The 27569-nt window shown below is 34.4% G+C and overlaps 2 protein-coding genes across 2 annotated transcripts; one reads left to right on the top strand and one right to left on the bottom strand.

Moving 5' to 3' along the window:
- Positions 1-2822: 2822 nt before the first annotated feature.
- On the bottom strand, positions 2823-14484 carry LOC133190046 (kelch domain-containing protein 9-like). The gene is made up of 3 exons (XM_061325515.1): positions 14364-14484; positions 6688-6798; positions 2823-5904 (listed from the first exon to the last, which is right to left on the bottom strand). The coding sequence occupies exons 2-3, from the start codon at positions 6785-6787 to the stop codon at positions 5009-5011; spliced, it is 996 nt and encodes a 331-aa protein (XP_061181499.1). The 5' UTR covers positions 6788-6798; positions 14364-14484; the 3' UTR covers positions 2823-5008.
- A 69-nt stretch (positions 14485-14553) lies between these two features.
- Positions 14554-26264, top strand: LOC133189903 (microtubule-associated protein futsch-like). The gene is made up of 3 exons (XM_061325316.1): positions 14554-14618; positions 17084-17193; positions 20054-26264. Exon 3 carries the CDS (start codon positions 20064-20066, stop codon positions 25242-25244), a length of 5181 nt encoding a protein of 1726 aa, XP_061181300.1. The 5' UTR covers positions 14554-14618; positions 17084-17193; positions 20054-20063; the 3' UTR covers positions 25245-26264.
- Positions 26265-27569: the final 1305 nt, after the last annotated feature.

The following is a 27569-nucleotide window of genomic DNA, read 5'->3' as shown; positions in this document are numbered from 1 at the left end:
CCCCCCCCCCCCCCCATCTCTCCAATCTAGCTACCGCTGTCAAGAACATGTATATGTAAAACCAGTCTGCATAACAATCTGTGCATATAAATTCTAGAGGTGGGTATTGCCAAAAATTTTGTATTGTGATATACATTGTATCATGATTTTCCCCCCAAATATCATGATAATATCATGATATTTTTTCGTGGAATTTTTATTACAAATTCAAATGAATTTCTATAATTTTTTTTTTTTTTTACAAATATGCTATTAAAACATAACTTCACTTTTTTTTCATTTTTATTTTTATAATATAAAGACAAAGTGTGTTTGGATGCCGTAGTTTAACTTTTTTCAACATTTTTTTAGATTTCCTGTAATTTTTATTTAATAATTTGAAGAAATGAATGAATAATTTCTGGAATTTATATTTATGTACCAAATACCAGTATTTTAGTCTCCATATTACAATATAAGAAATCATGATATACCAGTATAACGATAAAATTGTGCATCCCTAATAAATTCACCAATGTTTATCTCTTAATGTCTACATTTTCCCGACTTCTGGACAGATTGTATGGCAGAATAATTCTTCTTTTGTTTCATGCATGTGTAATTACATTTATAATAAGTCCTTCAGCTTTTGGTAAATCCTCTTTCTAATCAAATGAATAAATCATATCTTATCTGAAATTTTTTGTCAAAATATGTTATCTCATGGTATTTCATGTAGATGTACATAACTTGATCACATGAAAATCATCATGTTCTAGAATATAAGTCATAGCACACTAATTATAGTAATACATGTACATGTACATTTTAAATCAAAGGGGCTGCATGACCTTGTTAGAATTCTTAGAATTCTCATTTGCTGCACCGCATCAAACCTAAGACAGACTTTTCCTTCCCCTAGCACCAAGCACTAGAAGTGAAAGTCATGGGTATTTTGGATGAGATCTTAAAAACTCGATCAGGTTCCCTGGTTAAAAAAAAAAAAAAAACCCTCACTGCTCAAATGCTTGAGTGCAGAGTAATTAGATCTAAATTTGAAGCTGGCCACCCTCACTAGCTGGTATATTGTGATGTCTCTATATGAGTGAAAATTTCTTGAATGGGACATAAAACAGCTTACAGTCAATCAATCAATCTATATTGTGCACAATATAAGATCATGATCTATCATACTTGGAAGTTTCAAGATATCCTCTATCACAGTTTACAAAATGCCAATACCCTCCCTCCCCCTTCCTTTAAAAAAAAAGGGAATTGCATGTCCATAAATCCTGAACAGAAGTGCAAAGGGAAAATTTATGACAACTTTTATGCATCTATCTTTCTTGAAAATTTCATCAAAATCTGTGAAAACATTTATGAAAACTTTTTGTTACAATGTTGGTAAGAAAAATTTAAAGGATTACACAGAAAACAGTAACAGAAAACCAAATAAATAGCATTAGGTCTCTAGCCAGACAAATACCTTTGTTTCTTAATATTGCTGCTGATAGTTTCCATTCATTTTGATCATAATATTAAGAAAGCTCTAAATACTGCTCACTGAAGAGTTCGAATTCCATGGTTATTTTATGCAGTTAGAGTGATCTGCCCTTGTTATAAAATTTTTAAGTAATTGACTCAATTTGAAATAGATAAATAAACTCGGAAAACAAGTGAAAATTGTTTGTGTCTATGTCTATGATAAAACTGCACTGATTCTGTACTCATATCACCTTAGACCAGCCTCATTATAACTGATGCTTTACATTATCACCTGTATAAAGTCAAAGAGTATTTGAAAATAAAACAAGAGGCCCATGGGCCACAATGCTCATCTGAGTCAATATTGCCCTGCTGTTCATCAGCAGATTTTTTTTATTATATATATATATATATGCCTATGAAAAACTTTGAACCCTATTGTGACCCCACCCTACCCACAAGTATCATGATTTTTATAGATGTAGCCCCATCCTACCCCTCTGGGTCAAGATTTGAACAAACTTGAACCTATACTACCTCAAGATACTTCCATATCAATGTAACTAAAATGGCTTTACTGTTCATGAGAAAAAAGATTTTAAAGAATTTTTCCCTATACATCCATTTGTTAAAATCTGATAGTGCATGGTGGCCCCATCCTACCCTAGGGGGTCATGATCTAAACAAACTTGAATCTACACTACCTGAGGATCTTTCAATATCAAATGACTAATAATGGCTTTGCTGTTCCTGAGACAATGATTTTTAAAGATTTTTTACTGTATATTCCTATGTAAAACTTTGATCCCCCATTGTGGCCCCACCCTACCCCTATAGGTCATGATTTGAACACTTTGAATCTAAACTATGCAAAAAAAAAAGTTTTATATAAGTTTCAACTTTTTTGGCCCAGTGGTTCTTGAGGAGAAGATTTTTAAAAGTTACAACCAAATTTTCACTATTTCTGAATTATATTCCTTTGAGAGAGTGCATGGCCCTTCAATTATCATACATGAATCCCCTTCACCTAAGGTTGCTTTGTGGCAAGTTGAAATTGGCCCAGTGGTTCTGGAGAAGAAGTCGAAAATGTGAAATGGACGGACAGACAGACTACAGACAAAATGTGATCAGAAAAGCTCAATTGAGCCTTCAGCTCAGGTGAGCTAAAAATATAAAAAAAAAATACCTCACAAATCTTTTGAGAAATATTGTGATTTTCAAGTGCACATTTGATTTTATGCAAGTTTTGACATATGTTACACATATATATTGAAAATGAAGCATGAATTTATTTGCTAATATATTTTTTTTATTTCTATATCAAATATAAAACAAAACATTTTTAAAAACAAAGTTTGTTTAACTAGCAAACATTGATTAACATTTCTTTTAATCTTATAAAAATAAAAAAGAAGTGTTACACATTTCTCCCTATCTCTTATGCTGATTATGCATTACAGAACTATAAGCAGTTGAAATCTTAAGGAAAGATAGATACAAACAAAAAAATGTATGCCTGGAATGGTATATATTTTTGGGTTTATTTTTTTTCTAAATGATGCAAATAATAAATTTCTAAAATATTAAGAAATTGTAAACCATCTATGATGTTCAAAAGTCTACCTTTCTGCAACTATCCTTATTCATCTATACAAACTTTTTTCACTTCAAATCCCAGTATTGTGAAACTTTGAATGAAAAATTAAAAACTATTTGGTTAAATAAAATTGTTCATTTTACATATAAACATGACTCAAGTTGTTATTTTCAAATTTTTTGATAAAAGTTTGTTTGCATCATCTGTCCTTAAATTAATTTTGTAAAATACTGAATCCATATGTATATGTAAAATAATTAAAGACAAATTTCATATTAAAACATTTATCACAGAATCTACATTAAAACATTAGTTTTATAAATCCATATTGAGGCACAATTGCTATGAGATCGCATTAGTATAACAAAATTTATAAATGGCACATAACGAAGCATAAATACATGTAAACACTCTCAGGGGACATCACTCTCACTTAGCTTAGAGCTTAAGTACCACCCCAAGAGAAAATGTTGATCTCCTCTCCATCACTCACAACTTTGTTGAAAAATGTGGAAATGTCAGTACGTCTTTGCTACAAGAGGACAATATATGCTGTACAATGGAAAAGCATGATCAAGGGAAGCACCTTGATTAGTGATATGTTATCAGTTGTATATGGACAAAAAAATTCATAAATTGTTGATAAATTATACCTTCATTATCAGTCGGTGTTTACTTTAAGGCTGTTTTTTTCACTTTGCTATATTAATTGTTGTTGAATATACTGATATTGCTACAATACCCATCTCTTTCAGACACTATCAATATGTGTATATAGTGTCAGAGCTGATTATTATGTATATTTTATATGATCAATACTTTTATCCTTACTGCAGAATCCCCTTATAATTTGGAAAACTATAAATAAAACATTTAAATTATATTATAAACATCTGAGTTTGTGGAGCAAACATTGTTTCATATATTAGGTCCCCTCCCCCATTACATTAATAAATACCTGGTACAAAATATCTTCACAGATACAGTAAAACTTGTCTTTCATATGTTATGTCAATTGTTTAAAATGATGTAATCTAATCCAGAATGTTGCCTAATCCAGCAGATTTCAATAGAACTAGTAGCTGTCCAAATTAGACAAGTTCTACTGTTTTTATATTATATACTTGTGTACATACATATATGTATACTTAATACTGATCTCCCTAGTGTAGCTGATTTACGAGGGGTTTTTAAAAAGTTCGTGGACTGAGGCCATAAAATTAAAACCACTTAACATCAATGACTTTTACAAAGTTTTTCTGTCCACAAAATAAACTAATGATATTCAGTCTATCTTTGAATAAACTGTCTGTATTGTTATAAGCAATGGTATGACCATGCAATGCAACCTCAAATATGATGTTATATACTGTGAGTTTCATTTTGGAAAAACTTGCAAAGACTTTGGAAATTTTTGAATAGGCTGGAGAGAGAAAAAAATAAGTTCAGATTGTTTTTACATGGGACAAAAGATTCAGAGAGAGAGAGACATACCATTCAGTCCACAAACTGTTTGAAACCCCCCCATACTGATTACTAAACATCAATCAATGGTAATTATTTGTTTTACATCAGAGAGTAAAACTGTATTACCTACCATTGGTTTATGGAAAATATGAGGTTTGGTTATCAAATAATTAGAGGATTTAATAAATATGTAATCTTGGCACTAAGAAAGTCTGTAAATACACAAAACTCTGCTAGAAATCTGAAGAAGCTAGCACATTGGTAGTAAAATCAACTGTAATAATTTGGCAAAGCGGTTAAACAGCTTTACAAGTTAATGCACAAAGTATTCAAAGCATTATCAATCAATATTGCAACAGGATTAAAAAAAAAACCCACACCCACTAAAGATTTCAAAATGCAAAAAATGTAACAATCAAAACAAATAAAAACCACTGGCCAAATCAACACATCAGATCTAAAATGCGTTCCTTTTTTTCTTTACAGAATCCTCAGTTCTCTAGTATCCCCGTGTATGAGTTCCTTGCCACTGAAGCCTCCATGAAACAGGATTTTATCCTGGGAAATACAGCAAGCATGGCCAGCTCTCATCACTTTACTGGTCCCCACTTTGTAAAAATTGATGTTAGGTTTATTGGACATGAGCAATATGTCTCCCACAGGCTCAGAATTTTGACCTCTAAAAGTTTCCCCACCATGGAGTAGAATGGTTGATGGACCTTCAACTGCAATGTGATACTTGCGGCCTCCAGGCATTTTTGACAGAGGTGGTAAGGATTTGGCGATGGTAACAATTTTCTCCATTAGATTATTTTTGGGATGTCCACTCCTGTAACCTTTATGCACTTCTAGCAACTGATCACTTCTTCCCCCAATGATGTATAAAGTAGGGCCAATGAAACTTGTTGTGTGTCCAGACCTTGATTCGGTGAATCTGCTGTATTCTTCATAATGGAACTCATTGGACTCTGGACTTCCCTTTAACATGTACACATTACCTGTGTATTCTTTCCCTGGCTGCATACGGAGAGTTCCCTCCCTTCCTATCACTATGATACTCCCATCACTCAGTAGTGATGCAGTATGAGAACTCAGTCCTGCATCATCTGGAAACCCTGTCACTTTTGGGTAGATCCACTCCTCTTTTTCTGTGTCAAAAATCACAACAGACGATGTTCTAGTTTTTCCATTCCAACCTCCAATCAAAACCATATACTTCTCAGCCAATGGGATACAAGCATGATGACTGAGTGCTGGACTGTTTTCCACTCTGACTTCATTCCATATCATAGTATCCAGATTCAGTTTGAAGATTTTACTACAGGGCTGAGTGCTGTATCTCTCCTCAATCCCTCCATGAACATACAAATAATTTCCTATATATGAAAAAAAAAAATAAATAAAGAAATAAATAAAGATATATGTTACACTGTAAAAAAATATTTATATAGTCTAAGACAAGAAAACAAAGCAAGATCCATACAACTCAGTTAAAGATCAATTAGATAACACAAAAAAGATAATTTTTATCCCGGGGGGGGGGGGGGGGGGGGGGGACAATTCACAATTTTTGCACCCTTCACCCATTGATGCTATAAGCCTAAATTGGTTGAAATTGGTTCAGAAGTTCAGGAGAAGAAGCTGAAAATGGTAAAAAGTTTATGACCAACACATAACAATGGACAAAAACAGATAGCAATAGCTCACCTGAGTATGTATATGTATAGTTTTTACTAACTTTTCATCATCTATGGAAAAGTTGTGGTGATCAAATTATATTTTTTTTTTCATTTATGTAATTAAGCAGTCTTCACCTATGTAGTAAGTATGAAGTCTGCATGTATGATAAAAAATAAACAAGTTATAGCATTATTTGAAGTTGTTGGACCAGGGACCTATATGCTAGTATATAGGTCCCTGGTAAGACTACCCCCCCCCCCCCAAGATCATCTTCCATGTTGTAAATATAAAGTCTGTGGGTTGAAGGGTACTCAAGTTATTGTCAATATTGTGTCAATTAAATGAGTTGATGGAAGGACAGAAGGGATATGACAGACAGTGTGATTGTCAAACAGTCTCTGTATTACTATAAGGCATCCACATCTTCATGCAAGGCCTTTATAATAATTACAATGTAATGTGTAAAAAATTAATCTTACCCAACACACAGGCAACATGGAATGCAAGTTTTGGACCTATAGGGCAAAAAATTTCCCAGTCTACAAGTAAATTGTCCTGCAATGTTCTCCCTTTTGACATTATGTCAACATCTGTAACAGAAAATTAAAATATTTTAAGAATATACATGTAGTTGAGGAAAAACATGGGTCATAACATTTTGGAGTTCAACAAACTGTAAACCTTAAAAATAAAGACATTTTCAGACACAATCAGATGGGTCTATCATGTAGCATTTTTTACTAAACATTTAAGCTGTATTTTGCAATCAGGCCTCTAGCTTTTCACATATTGAAAGGGAACAAAGCAAATAATTGCAAAACAATTACATGGTGCAAATGTCACTTTTACCAAAATCACACATCAGTTCATATTGATGAAAACAAGAGGCCCATGGGCCACAACGCTCACCTGAGTAAATTTTTCCCTGCTGTTCTTCACCAGATATTCCCCCTTGTACAGTCCCTGAAACGTTCTACTTTCCCATTTTTCCGTTCGCTCACCGTTCGTTCACCGTTCGTTCAGCGTGCGTTCACCATTCGTTCACTGTGCGTTCACCGTTCGCCCTCCGTTCACAGTTTTGCGTTCACCGTTCACAAAGCGTTCAGAGTTCGCTCTTCGTTCCGTTCACTTTGCGTTCACCTTGCGTTCAGCGTTCACCTATCGTTCAGTTTTCATTGTCATTCAGAACTCTGAAGTGAAAGGACTTATCTTTTTGTAGAGATGGAGTTACAGTTTTTTTTTAAGGAGATGGGTGAACATGACGAGCGATAAGCCTATAGTGTGACAAACATGAAGATGAAAAATTAAATTTCAATTATATCAAAATTTTCCTTGATATTTCGTCTAACATTAAATATACTTTATATAAAATCTCTATAATTTGCAAAAATCCCTCAAAGATTGAAATCATTTGCCTGAGAAATATCAGACACACACTAAAGCGGGCAAAAAGAGTCATTTTCTCATACTATAATGCTATTTTTCGATATGAGTGGGTCTTCCCTCCACCTTTTTGAAAGTTAATCCTCAAAGTTTGCATAAAAATATACATTTTTTGGTTACCAAAAATATGGAGCAATGACCCACTATACCTTAAAAATATACTTTTATGACATAACATTCGCATCTTTTCGAGAAATACTTGAAGTCCATTAAGGGTCATATCACAAACATGATTTAAATGCCACTCTTCATCAGGACTTGTGTAGTCTAGTGGTTAGCGTGCTAGTCTCGAAAGAAAATAATACTCAGGATTTTTATTGCCAGGGTTCGAACCCCATGAATACCATAATAAAAGAATAAATTTTGCCGAGAAAATTTTCCTCAGAAAAGTTTTGTTCATCATAATTTCATAAATTTCAATAATGAGAACTTTACTCTAAATACTAAATTCACAAACTGAACATGATTTTTATATATCTGAAGCTATAGGCTTTCTGCACGCTATGTTCGCCCATCTCCTTTAATAACTAACATATCGTGTTTGAAGAATCATTATTTCATGGGGGAAATATCTACGATCTATATTTTTATTATTCTAACTTAGCTGTTAGGTTATTTATTAAATTATTCTGGACAATAAATGTTGTTATAAGCACATTCTGTTCCTATGTAGAACGATGCAGAAATATTAAATTTAACTAAGGGCAATGTGCAAATACTTCAAGCACTGCAACTTTTTGTTGTTTTGTTAAAGACGACAAATCGTTAATGGTGATATAATTATCCAAGTCAAATAATTACGCATCAAAATTGCGAAAATATTTATTTCTAACACTTTTTTTTCAATTACTACAGAAAATATGATAGAACTAGTTTTGAGATTTATACATAGTGCTGCGGATATCCTGTTAATTTATTATCTTTGGAGCGAATTAAATTGATAGTGTTGTTAAAGGAAATATTTATTTAAAATGTACTGCACTACAGAATTTTCTCTACTATAATATGTAAAGTCTATAGTTATAGAGAAAAAAATTCTCTCTTCACCGTAACTTTATATGTTTGCCATTCGATATGATTAATACCCCCCTTTGCCCCCTAAATCGGTTACTTAGTCAGTACTGCATTTCCAGAATATTTTAATTAACATTTCTTTAAAAAAGTTAAGGTCTTTTTTAGAACAAAAATTTCAGTCTCAAAACAAACATGCATCTAAAAAAGTCACAAAACAATAGTAGTTCAAAATGTACACGTGTCGGCGGTGGTATTTGAAATTGGCAGAGATTATGTTTCAAATTCAAGTGTTAATGCCCAATGTATTTTATTCATTTATTATTCAAATGTTGGAATAAAATCTAGAAATGATAAAAATAAATGTTATAACTTGTTGGAAATACCCGCACTTTGTCTTCTATGTGACGAAACTTTCACGAATGATTTTGATTGACAGGACAAGCACGTGGACTTCGTGTGAACTAGAAGCAGGAACATAAAAACGAGTATGACTGTAAAACAAATGGATATGACTTGTTGATTAAAAAAAGTTACTTTCACTGTCTGATATATCTAGAAAAAAAATTCAGAGTTTTTGTTTGATATAGGTACAAACATTTAGTGAAGCCTGAAAGGAGGGGGGCTAAAAAGGAATATTTCTCTCTCTCTCTCTCTCATTTGTCTGTTTAATAAACACTATGACAGCATATTACTTTAATATCAAGTTCTGAAAATTGAATTTATAACAAATAATATGAAAATGTATCTTTGTATTATCTTGTCCGAGTATAATCACGGCCATCTACATATACATGTAGAAGTTTGTTAAATAAATCATCATGAAAAAAAGAAATGACACAAAATATATTATTGTATTAAACATTTAAAATACGAGCGTATAAATGTAAAACGTCCACTGACCTTTGTAATTTTTTTTTTCATTACTTTACACGAAATCACCTTGACACGAATATTACAACCGCTTAATTTCATTCTGTAAGTCATAAGTTTTCTTACTAAAAAATATCTTTTATACTTCAGCGTTCGGCAACAATTGCAATGTTTTAATGCGATAAAAATCGTGTGATTAAAAACTTAATGTGCATGCATCGTCTTTCTTAGGACAATTTTGGAGAATTTATTTTATTGACTTATTTATTCATTCATTTATTGGTTTACCCATTATTTATTTATTTATTTATTTATTTATTTATTTGGGACCTGACATTATTGCTAGCGCTCTCGAGCGCTAGCAATTACGTTAGTCTATATTTCTGAAATACGCATGCTCGACTTCACGGTCGGGGATTCTGGGAAAAACTACTGTAGATAGACTGTACGATAACAATTTCGTTTTGTCATACAGAATTAGAAATGATCCGAATTACACTGGCCTTTCCTGTCTGATATGCGCGATATACATTTCGTTGGTTAGAGACAGTCAATATCAGTCTAGATTCTGATTCTGATTTTTTTTATTTATTTATTGTCTAACCTACACATAAAAGTACAAGAAAAAATTTGGCCATATAATGCCAAGATTCTAGACATCTAGCTTTCCTTACAGTTTTACCACCTTAGTGGATAATTCCGGCAAAAATCTTTTTCAGCGTATGTCGGAAAGACATGTCAATTTAGTGTTTATCATCTAAAAATACATATGATCTGAAGTTTCGTGTTTTGTTGTCTAACCTGCACGTAACTGAACAAAAAGTAACAGAAACTCAGGTCTTATAAAACCAAGACTGTTATTTCTAAAGTTGTAATGAATACAAGCTTTTCTAATCTACCTTCATGGATCTTTCCGCAAGCTGGGAAAACCGCGGCAACCTCGGATATGTTTTCCGAGCTTGCCGGAAAGGCCCGAAGGTGCTCATTGGTTCTACTCATCTCGAAATTGAAATTACAGTAAAATACAGAATGCTTAAAGCACAGTTAGGAGTTATGCCATTGCCGACGTGAAGCACACTCTTAGATTCACCATTCTGAATTGTGACACCCCCCACCCCCCCCAAACTCAACCCCCAGTGCACCAATCTGCCTTCCTATTAATAATTAATCGATTCAGCAAATTTAACAAATGGTTCAGATATCTTCTTCTGTATTTTATTATGCTACAGCGCTAGCTCACCAATCTTTTTAAAAGATAAGCTTGTAATACAATAAAATAGTTTCAATGCGAGGAAAAGATCAGAGGCATTCCGAATATATCGTTCATCTTGCGTTCACCGTTCATTCACCGTTCACTTTGCGTTCGCGTTTGCGCTCCGTTCGCGTTCAGCGTTCACTCACCGTTCAGCGTTCTTACATCGTTCACCAAGTTGCGTTCAGCGTTCACACATCGTTCACTCACCGTTCGCTCTGCGTTCGTTCACCGTTCAAGTGGGAAAGTAGAATGTTTCAGGGACTGTAGTACCTATTGTGGCCCCAACCTACCCCCTGGGTCATGATTTGAACAATTAAGAATCTACACTACCCCAGGATGCTTTCATATAGGTTTCAGCTTTTCTAGCCCAGTGGTTCTTGAGAAGAAGATTTTAATGACCCCACCCTATTTTTGTCTTTTCTTGATTATCTCCCCTTGTAAGGGGGCTAGGCCCTTCATTGTAACATTTAAACTCCCCTTCACCCAAAGATGCTGTGTACCAACTATAGTTAAAATTGGTCCACTGGTTCTTGAGAAGAAGTTGAAAATGTGAAAAGTTTACGGACAGGTGGACAATGGGTGATCAGAAAAGCTAACTTGAGCTTTCATCTCAGGTGAGCTAAAAAAGACTGTCAATCCTGGAATGTATAACAAAGGGGGATGAGGGATCCAAAAGCATCTGTACATGTAGTTGACTGAGGTCACTCATGCCCTAAGTTCCTAGGTCATTTTAATTTTTCCTAAGAGCTTTATTTGGTATTTAGTGACCAATGCTTAATGGGTATAATCTTGCAGAGTTTTGCTCATTGGAAAAATGCTAAAACAGATCAAACAGAAGCACCTGTATCTTGAATTGCCATCCATCTTGTACTTCAAGCATTATAATTTCTTCTATTCACTGCATGGCAACATATATTTCATACCCCAAAAAGATTTGACATGACTACTTAACCTCCAAAATGCCTTCATGCTGTTTTTAATGCCTGTCAAATGAAGGGCATGACACAGTACAAGTGTAGTTAAAAGAATAGAGAAATGTGATGGATCAGACAATCCACTCTCCAAATCTCTAAATGGGGGCTCTTGTACCAGGAACAAGCCAGTCTACAGCACAACTGTACAGTCCTAGACATTGAAAATACATTGAATAATTAAATTTACTTACTGTACTGCAAGAGACTTTTTTTTTTTTTTTGCTTTTCTCAATCAACACAGATGGACAGCAATTCAGAAAACTTCAAATATTCATTAAACGAGGCAGGAAATTGTAATTATTATTTTGGTAGTGGATGGATAGTTAGAACAATTTAACAGGTCCAGCATAATCTCCTGATTTAGCTATATAGCTTGAAATAGCTATATAGCTTTATTAAGCTATTCAAAATAGCTTGATTTAGCTCATTGTCGCAAACCACCACCAAAATGTACGATCCTCTCCCATTCTGGCTGTGGTTGAATGAGAAGAGAATATTTCGCAGCTCATTAAAATATTGATCAATGTGAGTAAAGCATAGTCGAATGATAACTTTGAACCTTTCAATGCCCAATCACAGTATACGAAACATTTCTTGTATACTGTTGATGTCAGTTGTTGATTTCAATTGCGATGGAAACAAATATTGTCATTGGCTGAACATGACGTCACAAAATAGAGGCGTAAATATTCAAGATTATGACACTTTTTGTGATCGAGCAGCCACGGTTGGAGAGAGCTATATGCAGACTCCGTACCATGGCTTGAGACGATGGATTTAGCTATTTATATGCAGTTTTTCACAAAAATGTTTTTTGTAAGAAATAGACAAAAAGTCGCAAATATTTGATTATTCAAGTATGTACTATAGGCTATCAAAAAAACAACCAAAATCAAAAATAGTTATAACATTGCAGCTTTTGAATACCGGTACTTTTAAACAAAAGATGAATTTCCATTGTTTGAGTAACTGTACACTACCTTGTTTGCGTTGAGGCGTGGATAAGTATGATTGCTTCTCATTGTACTGAATTATTACCAATCAATTACCTTGTTGACCATAATTGGCCTTCTTTATAATTTCATTGAAGAAGTAACTGTGTGGTCACAAACCAATTGCTCCAAAACTTTTAGAACTTTGAGTACAAAGTCTCTCAAGGAGATGCAATTTGATGAGTGATTTTTACATGCATTATTTTCAAAAGAGTTCAAGGTTGAATATTATCACTGCACCAAGGTGAAACTTTTTGTACATGCTGAAAAAATAGTGCATTTTAGAAAAAAAATTTATAAAATAGCTAAGTCAAGCTATTCTGAATAGCTTAATAAAGCTATATAGCTAAATCAAGCTATATATACACTAGACAAAATTGCTAACGCACCACCTAAATAAATTAACATTTTTCTTTTCAAATTTTGTTTATGATGTTTTTGATATATAATTATGTTACTTCATTAAAAAATGGGACATTTAAATGTTTTAACTGATAAATAACAGCAATGTTTACTGAAGCGTAACCACTTCATTGAAAAAATTAAAATCATATCCATACTTTTTTGGTGGAATAAATTTCTAATTTTTTCTTTGTGGTTGTGTTCTTTATGTTTGTACTAATTAAAAACTCAGAAAAAAGTTACACCGTATGCAGCGTTTGACTCTAGAAGAGAAATTTGTGAAAAATTAAAACAATTCAAAGATTATGCATTTCTCTGGTGAAAAATTGTTGAAAATGAATTAACGGTCATAAAAATGTTTACAATAGATATCGACGGCATTAAGTAAGCACCACACAATAACTTCAAGATTGTTCCACAAAATTGGGGCAACTGGGTGGATTTGGTAGGGACACTAAGGCACTGGGTGACTCTTAAGCAATATGGTAGTCAATCAGGGTATAGCATTTGATTTTTAAGTAGGAGACTGCTCCCGTCGCAACCTCACGGACCACCTTCGGCAATCACCAACTTCATATCTTGGCAAAAGCGGTGCGCAGTACACGTCGGGACATTGGATTTCGGACAAGAAGGTCCTTTAAGGGTCTTGACATGACACCAAGACATTTGTCAATCCAACTGTTTTGGAAAAGATGGCATATTTTATATACTAGTACCAATCAGAAAAATGACCAATTCACAAATAAGAATAATAAGTGGTGCAATTTTGTCTAGTGTCTAGCTAAATCAAGAGATTGTACTGGACCTGTTTAACAGCGTATCAGTTTGATATATCAATAGAACTTTCGGTAGCTCGAGAATCATGATAGCGACTTTATACAGTTCAGGATCACATTCAAATTCTCCAGGTTTGGTCTGTCGCATTTTATTTTGTTTTCACTCTGCCAAAGAATCATTTTAAACATTCAGATCCAACTGATTGATAAAATGTTGTTTTATTAAGGCATGCAGAATTCGTTGATCTCGTCATTAACCATTAACCAGTTTTTTAACCTGCACCTGTACATACTGCACCATGTCACACCCTGTGAGACTGTGACCCAGCGTATGCTACTGGTAATTATAAGTTAGGTCTCTGGATGCACGGGTCCTTAGTTCTACGCTTAGACTGACATGACACTATTTAGAAGAATAATTCTTGGCACCTTGGTTAAGAATCCCTGTGTCTGTCTATCTTATTTCAGTAAACTTTGTCAAGTTGACAGCAAGACAGGAGCGACAGGAGCCCACATGTTTTTGTTTACACCGCCATGTTGGTAAATCGAAGGGCGCGTGATTTCCCGGATGTTTTCTGCGCGCGCATGGTTTCCTCCATCCTGAGCCGAATCACATCTAGGGTGCCACCGATTGTACCGAAAATAGCCAATATTTTCCCAGATAACACTACACAGTCAAAAATGGTGTGTGAAATGCCTTTTATGTGCATTATTTGTTTCCATATACAAGATTATTTTCTTAGTCAATGTCAATTTTTTACAGAATTAAATTCGGAATTTTCGTGATATTGTGTTGGCACCTCTCTGTAAAATGATACGTTTTCTGACATAATGAAAGCATGCTTTTCTAAATACTAAATAGTTGTATACATGTATAACATTTCCTCTGGGTATATATTAAATGGTGGTATCTTTCATAATATGAATTTGAAAAGAAATCAGATTGTTTATCATTGAATTACAATTGCCATGTGGTGATGACATTTTCCCTCCTGTTTCCAGAATGGTATTTATATATGTCAACAATGATATTTGCCACAGGTACTCTAGGGTCTTAATTATTAAAGTATTTGATATCTCTTAATAAGTGAGAGAGCAAAGGTATACAGGCTCTGTATAAATCATGGTGTCATCTACTTATTTTCATTGCTTGTTCTTTGAAAATAAAGGTCACGTAGCTACCATTATTATTCTGTGTAATATCTGAACATAGATTCCTTGTTGTAAGAACCCTCAAATCTTTCAATTAATTCTTAACATATGAATTAATAGGGATGTGCGATTTTATCGGTATACCGGTATTTCGTGATTTTTAATTCCATGATGCATATCGTGATACGGAGACTAACATTACCGGTATTTAGGTACATAGTTATAAATTCCAGAAATTATTCATTTTTCGTTCAATCTGTGAAATTACAATTACAGGAAGTGTAAAAATGTTGAAAACTGTAAAAGAAAGGCAAACCAGTATCCAAACATGCCTTTTGATATGTAAATAAAAAATAAAAAAAGTGGAGTTATGTTATTCCAGAAAATTTTTTAGGAAAATTATGAATATTCATTTAAAATCGTTGTAAAACTTGCTTGTAAAAACATCATGATATTTTCATGATATTTTGGGAAAAAATCATGATATATCACGATACGAAATTTTTGGCGATACCCATCCCTATGAATTAATATATTTGACCATGCGAACTTTTGGGTGAGCACATTTGGTTGGTTATAATAATTACTGGATACCATCAACACTTTCAATGTACTTGGCATCTTCAAACTGCACAATACATTTAGAAAGTTAAATAAGCTAGGTCATACACACAGATGACATCAGATCATTCTTATGTAGTTGCATTTCCATAACAGAGTTTAGAAATGAAATTTTACCAATGGAAAGAGCATTATATGTACAGTTATGTCCATTAAAGCAAGGAAACTCTCACTAAATTGTGAACTTAAGTTTGGTTATGGTGAGTACTAAATTTATTTTGGGTTTATGGATGGTGGTGCAACTTTGGGAAGAAATTCTATTGGATCATTGTGCAGCAGCCTGAATGTTATTTTCACCAAGCTGTTGCTTTAAGAGCTTGCAATGCAAGTGCATGGTGCTATGTAAAGCCCGAACCAAATATGACATATCCAGGCATTCAGACAGTCCTCAGTTCCAGAAGCATTCTTAAAATTTTTTTAGTATTTTTCAGATTTCTGAAAATTGATAAATTGATGAAAACTTCCCATTTATACTAGTAGATAGGGGAGTAGCTATATACTGATGTACTGCAATCCATAAAAAAGTTGTTTCATATGATGTTTCAAAATCGTACATATTTATATTACGATGCATCACATTTTTGTATCGGATAGATTGTAAATAAAAAATTTTCATTCTCCTCATATATACCATGCTCCTTATAATAATGAAGAGTTTGTAAGACCTGATGTATCAGCTGTTTACAAAGATGGCATCTGTTGAGGATAAGCACAGTTCATTGCTTTTTTTTTTAAAACTTGTGTCATCATTGCTATTTATTATTTTGTTTCAGAGTTAGTTAATTTAATGTCAATACTTAGAAAAGAATTAATCTATAGCTTATATCCTTACACAATGTGATAAATATTGTGGTTTCATTAATTTTGGGATTATGGATATTGGTTTCCACTAAAAAGTACAATTTCGACTCGTTGATATGTAAATTTATGAACAGCTACCTCATTCTGTCATACTGGGTATATAAGTAAAATTTGTAGTTCATTGATCTTTTTTTTTTTTTTTGTGGTCTGGCTAAAAAGCAACACACAGAAATTTGTGCTTAAAAAAATCATGAAACCACTGTGTCCCATTTCAGAACACAGATATACAATTAGTATGAAATATACGAAAGGTAATATATAGTGTTATTTATTGTGATACAGTCTCGGTGTATCACAATGTATCCTGACATACTTTAGCCACTATATAATAAAACCAGAAGATTTCCAAAAGAGAACTTTCAATATGCAGGAGATTTTCAGTTGTCCCTTGAACATTGAGTTTTGGAGAGTCATCTACTTCTTTATTTAGAATCACATGTACCATTGTTAGGAAGTTTTAGAACTTTATAATAAGGACTATACACCTTAATGTAATAATTAACATCATTTTTCAGATTGTTGTTAAAGACAGAATGTATTGAAAATTGTGAAAAAGAATCACCTTCTTGCCATCCAAGTTGTGAACACTACACAGTTGTTTTGATTGCTGTACAATTTAGGGAATGTAAGTATATTTCTTTAATCTGTCAGTTCTGAGTAACAGGTGCCTTTATAAGCTCACATGAGCCAAAGGCTCAAGTGAGCTTTTCTGATCGAAGTTTGTCATCCATCGGAGACTGTCTGTCTGTTAACTTTTTACATTTTCATCTTCTCTGAAACTACTGAACCAATTTCAACCAAACTTGCCACAAAGCATCTTTAGGTGAAGGGAAGAAAAGATTCTTTAAATGAAAAGCAACACCCTCACAAAAGGGAGATAATCAAGAGAAGGCAAAACTAGGCTGGGTGTGTTACAAAATCTCCTCAAGAACCACAGGGCCAAGAAAGAGGAAATTTATATGACAGCTACCTGACATAGTGTAAATGCAAGTCTTTTCAAATCTTGTCCCCCGTGAGTAGGTTGGGATCACAATAAGAGATCAAAGTTATATCTTTGAATGATATATCTGAGGATGCACACTACTGGACTTGATCCAGATGCTGGATCTGACCTACATTTTCCAGATGAGTGACTAGGCTAAAGTTTTTGAAGCAGGTCTCATTTCCAAGTAACTATAAGACCAAACTTGCATGGATGATACATCTAAGGATGCACACTACTGGACTTGCTTCGGATGCTGGATCTGACCTACACTTTCCAGATGAGTGACCAGGTAAAGTTTTTGGAGCAGATCCATTATCAAGAAGTTATAAGGCCTATCTGAACCAAACTTGCATGGATGATGCATCAAAGGACAAACACTCCCAAACTTGCTTCAGATACTGGATTTGAATTACACTTTCTTGATGAGTGACTAGTGTAAAGTTTTAAGGTAAGACCTTTCCCAAGTAACTGCAAGCCCTATCAAACCAAAATTGCATAAATGTTGCATCTAGGGATGCACACTACTAGATTATCAGTTTAGTTTGGGACTAAGATTTGTTGAGGTAAGCTCTGTAATCTGATTACCCATGTTTATCAAGTTTGATACAGAGTATCCTTGGGCCAAGGACTTTCATTGTACAAATAATAGGGATGTGACCCTTAAGCTAGGGGAGAAAATTGGGGAAATATAAGAAAAGGTATGGTTGCTAAAAAATCTTCTCATTGAAGATTAACTTAAACATAAGGACGAGGATACATTTATGTTCAAGGCATTACCTTAGGGCAATTCTGTGGTGTCAGGTCACTTCAAAATTGAACTAAAATGATAATTTGTTAAAACCTATATTTTGCACACTAATGAGGACAACAATCAACAAATCTTGTCAGCTGATGCATCTTAATAATGTTATGTTGACTCAAAAGTAGGTCACAGTGACCTACTTTTTGAATTTTGAAGGTACATGTATTCATTTACAAATTGATTTTGATGCATATCTTTTTGACACTTTGAAGGCTATGATCATCAAAACTTGTCAGTTGCTGCATCGCGGGGCCATGAAGTGTGTCACTTTAAAAGAAGGTCACCATGACCTACTTTCTGCATTTTATGGCTAGTCATTTTCAGAACATTTAAGTTCATTATTTAGGATACTGAGAGATTTAGGATCATCAAATCTTGTCAATTGATGCATCTTTTTGGGCCTTGGAACATATTTATGAAAAAGTAGGTCACATTGACATACTTTTTAAATTTTGCACATATTCATTTTTAAATTGTTTAGATGCATATTTTGGACAGTGAAGCCTAGGATCATCAAATTTTGTCTGTTAATGCATCCTAAGATCTCTGAGTAGATCAAACAAAAAGTAGGTCACTATGACCTACTTTGGAATTTCATGGCTCTATTTAAAAATTTCAGATAATTAGTGGCTTAGAGTCATCAAACTTTGTCATTTGATGCATCTTGGGTCCTCAGAGTGTTACAACCAAAAAGTTAGTCACAGTGACCTTTTTTGGGAATTTCTCATTTTGTCTCAATATTAAGGATAAAAAGAGGCTTAGAATCATTATATTTTGTCAGTTTATGCCTCTTTGGTCAATGGATTGTGTCAACCAAAAAGTAGATAACAGTAACCTACTTTTGAAATTTCATAGTTGTATCTCAATTTTCTTAGGAAACTAAGAGGCTTTGAATCATCAATCTTTGTTAATTGACTCATTTGGGTCCTAGGATTGTGACAACCAAAAGGTAGGTCACCATGACCTTTTTGGGAATTTCATGGCTATATATAAATATTGGGATGGCAATTGAATACAGAATTGCTAATGGGTTAACCACAAGACATTCCCACCAGTTAATCGGTTATAAATCGCCATCCCTAATCAATATCTCAGGTACTAAGCCAGTAAGGAGCTTAGAATCATCAAACTTTGTCAGCTGATGCATCTTGGGATCTCAAAGTGTGTTAACCAAAAAGTAGACTTTATTTTATTTTTAATATTTAGGATACTATTGGCTTAGAATAGAAGTGACTGGGTTGTAAAATTTATTAGAAGAGAGATTCTTGGACCTGAGGCCACTTTTTTATTGAATATTGAATTATCTTGTATGGCTAAAACTTCACCAAACATTATTCATTTGCCCTGCAAAAGAGCAGTATTGCAGTTATTGTTAAAGTCATTGTATGTCTGTAAAATTGTGAGCATGAACATTATGTAAATTAATCCCAAGTCTTCAGTATTATAATGTGAATGTTAAGTAAACTGCATATGATTATTTTCTCCTTTTCGTACTTGCAAACAATTTTGCCCTTGTTTTTAATTCACCCATTTATAGAGAATGATGTCTTCTTTGAATTTGCCACATTTTAAATTTGCCCTCTAGGGATGAAGGAAAATTGGTCGAAAAGAAAACAGGGGCAAAAATTTCCCTTTATACAGTTTTTTCATTGTATATATTTTTTCTTGTGTTGATGAAATATTATTGTATATTTGTAGCAAATTCAAAATGGCTACCTCGGATGATGAAGATAGTGTCTCCAACATTGACTTCTCGGTGATAAGTTCTTCCATTGATCTTGGCAGACCAATGCTGGACCAGGTGGTAAATGGTATTCATTATGGCTCTCCTGAAATCAGAAATCTACTGCGCAATGAATGTGATCTAATAATAGAGTGCAAGATATGCAGAAATTTCTTTAGATCTTTCCCAAACTTTGTTGCCCACAAGCGAGTGTACTGTTTAGAAATGAATGCTGATAAACTCTACAATAATAGACATGAGGCCATGGTGAACAATTCCCAGACATCTGAAACTGTGGTTGTGGAACCATCTGCACCAGAAGATTCTTCACCAATAGAATCAAGTCAACAGGCCACAACGGTAGAAAAATTAATGAATGGAAGTTTTCAAAGCACTTCATCTGCCTTCAGACTATACACAGATGTGGCAGAGGAAATGGAGAGGCAGAAAGCTAATGCAAAGAATACTGTTGTTAAAATGACGCCAATAGCATCTAATTCAAATGCTGTGGTTGTAACTGTAACACAGGAGAAGAACAAAGAAAGCTGTGAGTGTGATATGACTGAAGATGAAGGTGTCAGTGCACCAAGCTTGCTGCGGAACATCTTAGAGAGGCCACTCCCTGTGTCTAAAGAGACCCAGATTAAAGGTAAATCTCCAGAAGAGAAAAATGAAAATTCATTATCTGTAGAAGACAAGAAAAGGGAAGGTAGCAAGCGAAATGAAACCAGAAAACCAATGGAGGATTTGCGTCCTGTCCAGAGCAATCTTGGTAGTGCAAATAGGTCATTTCTTAGTGAACTCAGCAAAAAGGGGTTGTGCCATATTAAAACTCTGGAATGCTTAGTATGCAATAAGCAAATGAGCTCCAAGAAAACATTGTGGAACCATATGAAATTTTTTCACTTGGGAGAAAAAACAGTATATCCTTGTCTTTTCTGTGACAAGACATTTGGAAGATTTTATAATATATCAAAGCACATTATGTCCTGCCATGATAAATCACACAAAGACATAGAAAAACTGAAGAGCAAAATAAAATCATTGAGCTACAAAATAGATGATAGTGGTGAGGAATTGAGTCCATCCAGTCAAAAAGATACTGAAGTGCCAGAGGCAAGCAAATCTGAAGGTCAAACAGTAGGAGGAATTAAAATCATCAACTGTGAAGGTTGTAAGAAGGCATTTTGGAAAAAAGAAACTTATGCATCTCACACAAAGCAATGTAAAGCCTTAAACCCATGTGATAAAGTTAAGGAAAGTGTGACACCTCCAACAAAAGAGCGTATAGGGAAGAACACTAACCAACAGGATGACAAGACACAATGTGAAAAGGTATCAAGAACCAGTAGAAACACTTCACCAGATAAGATGAGTGTCAGTTCAGAGAGTTCTCCTGAACAGTCATCTAACAGTGCAGAAAACCAGTCCAAGAAGGTCATTCAGACACGACACACAACTGTTTCAAATCAAGAGTCGTACATGAAAACAAGATTCCTTGACAAAAGAAGAGCTGTTTTGTATGAAAGTCCTAAAAAATCCAGTGCTTCTATTACTAGTTCTGACTCTAGTCCAAAGCTTTCTCCAAAGAAAGGATTTTCTCCTAGAAAGTTGAGCAATAGTTCAAATGGATCAGACAGTCCCCTTAATACATCAGCAAAATCATCACCCAAGAAGACTATGTCTAGTAATAATAATGATGAGATAATTCCAAAGGAAACAGATGCCGAATCTCCAATAAAAACACCAGTAGAACGCAATTTGGTCTCCGTCTTTGAAAAAGTAGGAACAAGGTCAAAATCAAGAGGAAAAGAAGAGAAAGAAAGTAAAGCATCCATATTGGAGTCAAATAATGAGATTGCTCATCCAATTAAATCTCAAGATTTATCTCCCCTAAGTGGAAATGTCATGCAGACAAGACAACGGAAATCTAGAGAAGACAAAAGTAAAGAGCAAGATGCCAAAGACAAATGTAGGGAAACAAGCAATGATTCCAATTCTAATAAAAACATTGACCAAAAGACAACGAAACAGAAAACTCCATCCACAAGTAGCAACACATCAAGGGAGTCTAGTCAAGATCGTTTTATTCACACAAGAAAGTCCAAGCAATTGATGGAAGCCAAAAAGGAACAAACATCAAAGAAAGGTGAAGAAAAAGTACCCACTAGAGCAACACAGAAGGACACTCCCAAGATGAAGAACATGGAGGAAAAGAATGAGATAATAGAAGAAGAAATTCCTCAGTCAGAAAAGGTGGTTTATACAAACTTGAAAAACGTAAGTCCAGAAGAGGAAAAAATAATGAAAATGAGACAAAAGATGCAGAGTCCTAATAAGCACATTTTTGCTATTCAAGGTAAAGTTTCTGAGGAAAACAAAGATAATGAAAAAGAGGAAGAAACTACAACACAATCTGAGGACTTAGAGGAGGTTCCTAAAGATACGGAGAAGGAAGAGGTTTCCAGAAGTAGAAGGAAACAGGTTATTTCTGTTCGTCAGTTTGATGAGGTTGATGGTGGAAAAGGAACACCTGTATCAAAGCATAATACAAGGAGATCTGTAGCCCAGAAATCTACATCCAGCACTCCTAACACAAGAAGTAGTAGCATGGATAAGAAAGATAATTCAGGCAAAAAGAATCCAAAACCAAAACAAGAGATAGCAGAAACAGCAAAGCAGAAGATAGATGAGATAACTGGAGATGATCCTAAAGAAAAAGACAAATATGATGGAGAGAAAAGGCAAAGACTCCGCAGTAAGGCAGACTGGAATTCTGTGTCTGATAAAGGTGATATCAAACAAAAAACACCAAAACAAGATGAAGTGAAGGACATAGAAACAGCAAAGGATACTAGATGCACAATACAAACAAGAGGGAAATCAACTCATGCGCATGAAGACAAACCAGAGAGTGTTAGTGGCACAAATATTGTTTACACTGCAATTCAACCTAAGGCTCAAAGTAAGATCTGGAAGAGTCCAAACGCTAATGTAGTTAAGATTCAGGAGATCTGGGTGAAGAAAAAGCCAGGACAACCTACCGAAGAAGTGAAACATAGTACAATTACAGTGAGGAAAACTTCAACAGCTCAGAGGCGATTATGTGAGAAATACAGACATCCTAAGCGTGTTTATGTGATGAAATCCAAAAAGTCAACCAAGCCTGTGTGTTTAGACATGAATAACATTGAGTCATTGCTTGACAGAGAAAAAAAGCAGTGCAAAGAATGTGGAATTCAATTGAAGTCCATGTCAAATCTGAGAAGACATATAGTCCGTCATCTTGGATGGAAAAGATATAAATGCAAATTGTGCCCATTTTCTAGTTTCAACAGATCAGAATGTAATTCCCATTTGCAAAGGATACACAAAGAAAAGATTGCAGGGAAGGATATCAACAATCTTATAAAAGATCTGAAAAAAGAGGGGTCTGAAAAAAGACTTCAGAAGAAACAGCAGACTTTGAGAACAAAGCAGAGACTTGAGTCTGAAATGGCAGCTTCAAATTCATATAAGAAGGAGACGAAGATTTCAAAATTAAAAATATCTCCACATAAAAATGTGTCTCTTAATCAGCCTGTGAAGTCCATAATCACAACCAGACGACGGTCACTGATTCAGAGTGGTCAAGCAACAAAATCTCCTGCTGAGACTCAGAAATTGCCAGAGACATCTAAAAGGATGGAAACTGTATCAGTTACCAAAGCCAAAAGTGAAGCAGAAACAACTTCAGATGCTAAGCAGAAAAATGAAGAAAACAAAATATGTCCTAAAATAGATGTGAAAGCCAGGAAGTGCATAGAATGCAGCATAACATTTGCAAATGATTATAATCTGTTTCGGCATGTTCGGAACATTCACAAGTTTGATACATCACAGCTAAAGAAATCCAAGAATGATGCTGTATCTAGTGTAAGTCCAACTTCCCTAACTAGTTCAGCAAACAACAAGAAAATTTCCAAAGATTCAAACATGCAAGATGACACTGCATCTATAAAAAGTGCTAGTTCAGAAAAATCAGCACGGAAGAGGAAACGCCAGGACAGTGGGACCTCATCAGAAAACAAGCTTAAGAAGACAGACAGTACCAAATCTGCTCCTGAAGGGAGGAAAAGATCTGCTAGTTTAGATGGGTCATACAATGAAAATGACAGCTCTAGTATAAATCATGATTTATATGATAATTTGTGCAGTGTGTCTGATAATGAAAATGATTTCAATGACAGGATAGGGTCTCCTACAAGGTCAGAAGAAGGAATGATTCGGTTAGAGCCTAGAGTGCAAACTATGTTTGCAGCTTTAGAGGAAGCCAGAGCCACAGTGAGACAAAGAGGAAAGAAGCTGGGAATAAGAAGGTTAAGTTCTCCTGTGAAAAAAGTAACTCCTTCACCTACTGACAAAAAAGTTACCCCTGTACGTAGTTCAGCAAGAATAAAACAGGAATCCAAAACACCTTCAACGAAAGATGGACCAAGAGAAGGAGCAACGACATCATCATCATTAGAACAAGACATAGAAGCTCAATCTGATTCAGTATTGGCAAAAAGCATGGAAACAGAATCTGAATTGGTATCATCAGAAGAGATGGAAGTAAACTCTGAGTCTGTGTCAACACAGGACTTAAAATCAAATACAGAAGAAACAGAACAAACAGTGTGTGGTATGATTGGAATTGAAATGACAGAAAAGTCAGAGATGAACTGTAGTTCTACAGAGGCCCTTGACCAAACAGAGAAGAGCAGTGATAGTGATAAAGTCAGTGCAGAGGAACATGAAAAAGATGTAGAGAAATTAGCCTTGAAACAACCTGAAAACAAGTCAGTGGTAGCTGAAGACGAAAAAGATAAATCTGGTGAACAATTACCCACTGAAACTTGTGAAAAAGTGCCTGATCATGCTGTTAACTATGAAAGAGATGAAATGCAAAAGATAGTGGAGCCAAATAAAACTGATGACAAAGAGATAGTGGATGATAAAGACGAGAAGACTGTTAACATGGAGAATGAAGCTGACAACTCTCAACCATCAGAGGTGGAAAAGAAAGATGTGAATCCAAATGATAAAGAGGCTGAGACATCAGACACTGAAAAAATGGAATCCTTGATTTGTGAAGACAGTGGTGTTGAAACCATTGTAGATGCCAATTTGAATGAAGGAAAATAAATTAAAATTTCAAAGAATTGAATTTTGTTCATTTTAGCAGTTTTATGATTGAATCGTTCAATGTCTATCATACAGATATGTTCACTTTTGACAGTTGATATTGAGTCATTTTTTCAAGTGGAACTGAAACTTCTCAAAAGTTCTGCATTACAGTATCATGTTTAAATTGAAAAGTACTATTTCTATGAAATGTTAAATGATGTTATCAGTTGTTAATCAATGTAACATTTAAACATATATATATACCTTTACCCGGTGTATTCTCAGTTACATATGTATGTGATGCATTAATATTTTTAAGTAGAAAAGTGAAAAGGTATTAAAACTGCACATTAAATTTGGTTGTATTTTTTACTGCATCTGAAGTTTTTTTTATACATACATGTATTTCACTGTATTGTTGAAATATGATTTGAGATACAGTACATTTAGATGCCATTGAGAGCTAGTGCAATATTTTTTATTGTGTTGCATGTGCTAATGTATTTTTTTTTAAATGTTTCAGTGTCTATTGTTTTCAGGTAATTTGCTTGTTAAATTCAATATTTTGGATAAGAATCCAAATATTGGAACATTGTCATGTACTGTTAAAGGGAAAGATGGTCAATTAGAAATGTATTGGATAAATTTGCTTTTATCTTAAATGTTGAATCCACATATTGTTAGTACATTTGTGTGTGCCTTGATCAATGTTGACCAGTTGCTGATTGAGTTGAGCTATGTAATCTTAGATTATACCATGTTAACTTTCTAGTTGAAGTTCAAAAGAAAAGATTTTTAGCATCAATTGAATAATAAACCATTCCGTCAGAGATTGCATTTTATAATGGTAGTCATCTGTGTGAAAAAAGCTTATGCTTAGAAGAATCTTGCTTCTATCAATTTCCTTTGGTTTTTTGACAAACTTAAGGAGAATTCTCTAGTCAAATTATTGCTAGATATACTTTGTATGTACATTGTTGAAAAGCCATATATATTTTTTTGGAACATGCATGTAATCCTCTTAAGAAATAAATTTTTGTAATAACTGAATTCTGTCTAAAAAGAATTGACTGAAATTGATTCGATTCCCCATTGTTATCATTGAAAGCTGAAGCTCCTCCTACCAGTATCACAACAAGAATGCCATGGGCCACAATGCTCATCTCTCCATTGGTCTGTTGTTCTTTGGAAGTTTTTAAAAGTTTTTTTTCCTCTTAATGTTGACCCTATATCGTGGGCCAACCCTAGCCTCCATGGAATATATATATATATATATATATATATATATATATATATATATATATATATATATATATATATATATATATATATATATACATACTGTATGTGTACTTATTATAACGGGCTTCATATTAGTGGCTTTGGTACGTACAACGATGCACTTTTTCATGAATACTGCTAAGAATTCATTCATAAATACATGATATAGACGTATAGTGCTAATTCATGATTATGCAAACAACTCCATACTCGTTGATTGCACTTGATTTTAAATATGTCAATTTATGTACACATACAGTAGTCCCATGTGAAAGTTTGATGACTTTGATCCCTTAATGTGGCCCAGCCTTATCCCTAGGTGCCATGATTTACACAAACTTCAGTCTTCACTATACCTGTGGATGCCTCTATATTAGATGACTCGCAATAGATAAGTTGTTAAAAAGATCTTTATGGTTTTTAGCTCACCTGAGCTGAAAGCTCAAGTGAGCTTTTCTGATCACCCGTTGTCCGTCTGTCTAGCTGTCCATCCGTCTGTAAACTTTTCACATTTTCAACTTCTTCTCAAGAACCACTGGGCCAATTTTAACCAAACTTGGTACAAAGCATCCTTGAGAGAAAGGGAGTTTAAATTGTTAAAATGAAGGGCCATGTCCCCTTCAAAGGGGAGATAATCAAGAAAATACAAAAATTGGATGGGGTCATTAAAAAATCTTCTTTTCAAGAACCACTGGGCCAGAAAAGCTGAAACTTATGTGGAAGCATCCTGGGGTAGTGTAGATTCTAATTGTTCAAATCATGACCCCTGGGGGTAGGGCAGGGCCACAATAAAAACTACGGGGGGGGGGGGGGGGGGGGAGAAATCAGGTGAAAAACAGCAAGGCCAAAGTTACTCAGGTGAGTATTGTGGCCATTGGCCTTTGTTTAGCTCATCTGAGCTTTTCTTATCACATTTTGTCTAGCATCCCTCAGTATGTCCACCCATATGTTTTTAAGATTTTTGACTTCTTGTCAAGAACCAATGGGCCCATTTCAACCAAACTTGCCACAAAGCATCCCTGGGTTAAGGGGATTCAAATTCTGTTCAAATGAAGGGCCATG

The sequence above is a fragment of the Saccostrea echinata genome, unplaced genomic scaffold (genome assembly GCF_033153115.1).
Source record: "Saccostrea echinata isolate AGI-Se365-2 ecotype Australia unplaced genomic scaffold, CSIRO_AGI_Sech_v1 ptg000020l, whole genome shotgun sequence".
NCBI lineage: Eukaryota > Metazoa > Mollusca > Bivalvia > Ostreida > Ostreidae > Saccostrea > Saccostrea echinata.
This window is presented reverse-complemented; position numbering and strand designations above follow the sequence as displayed.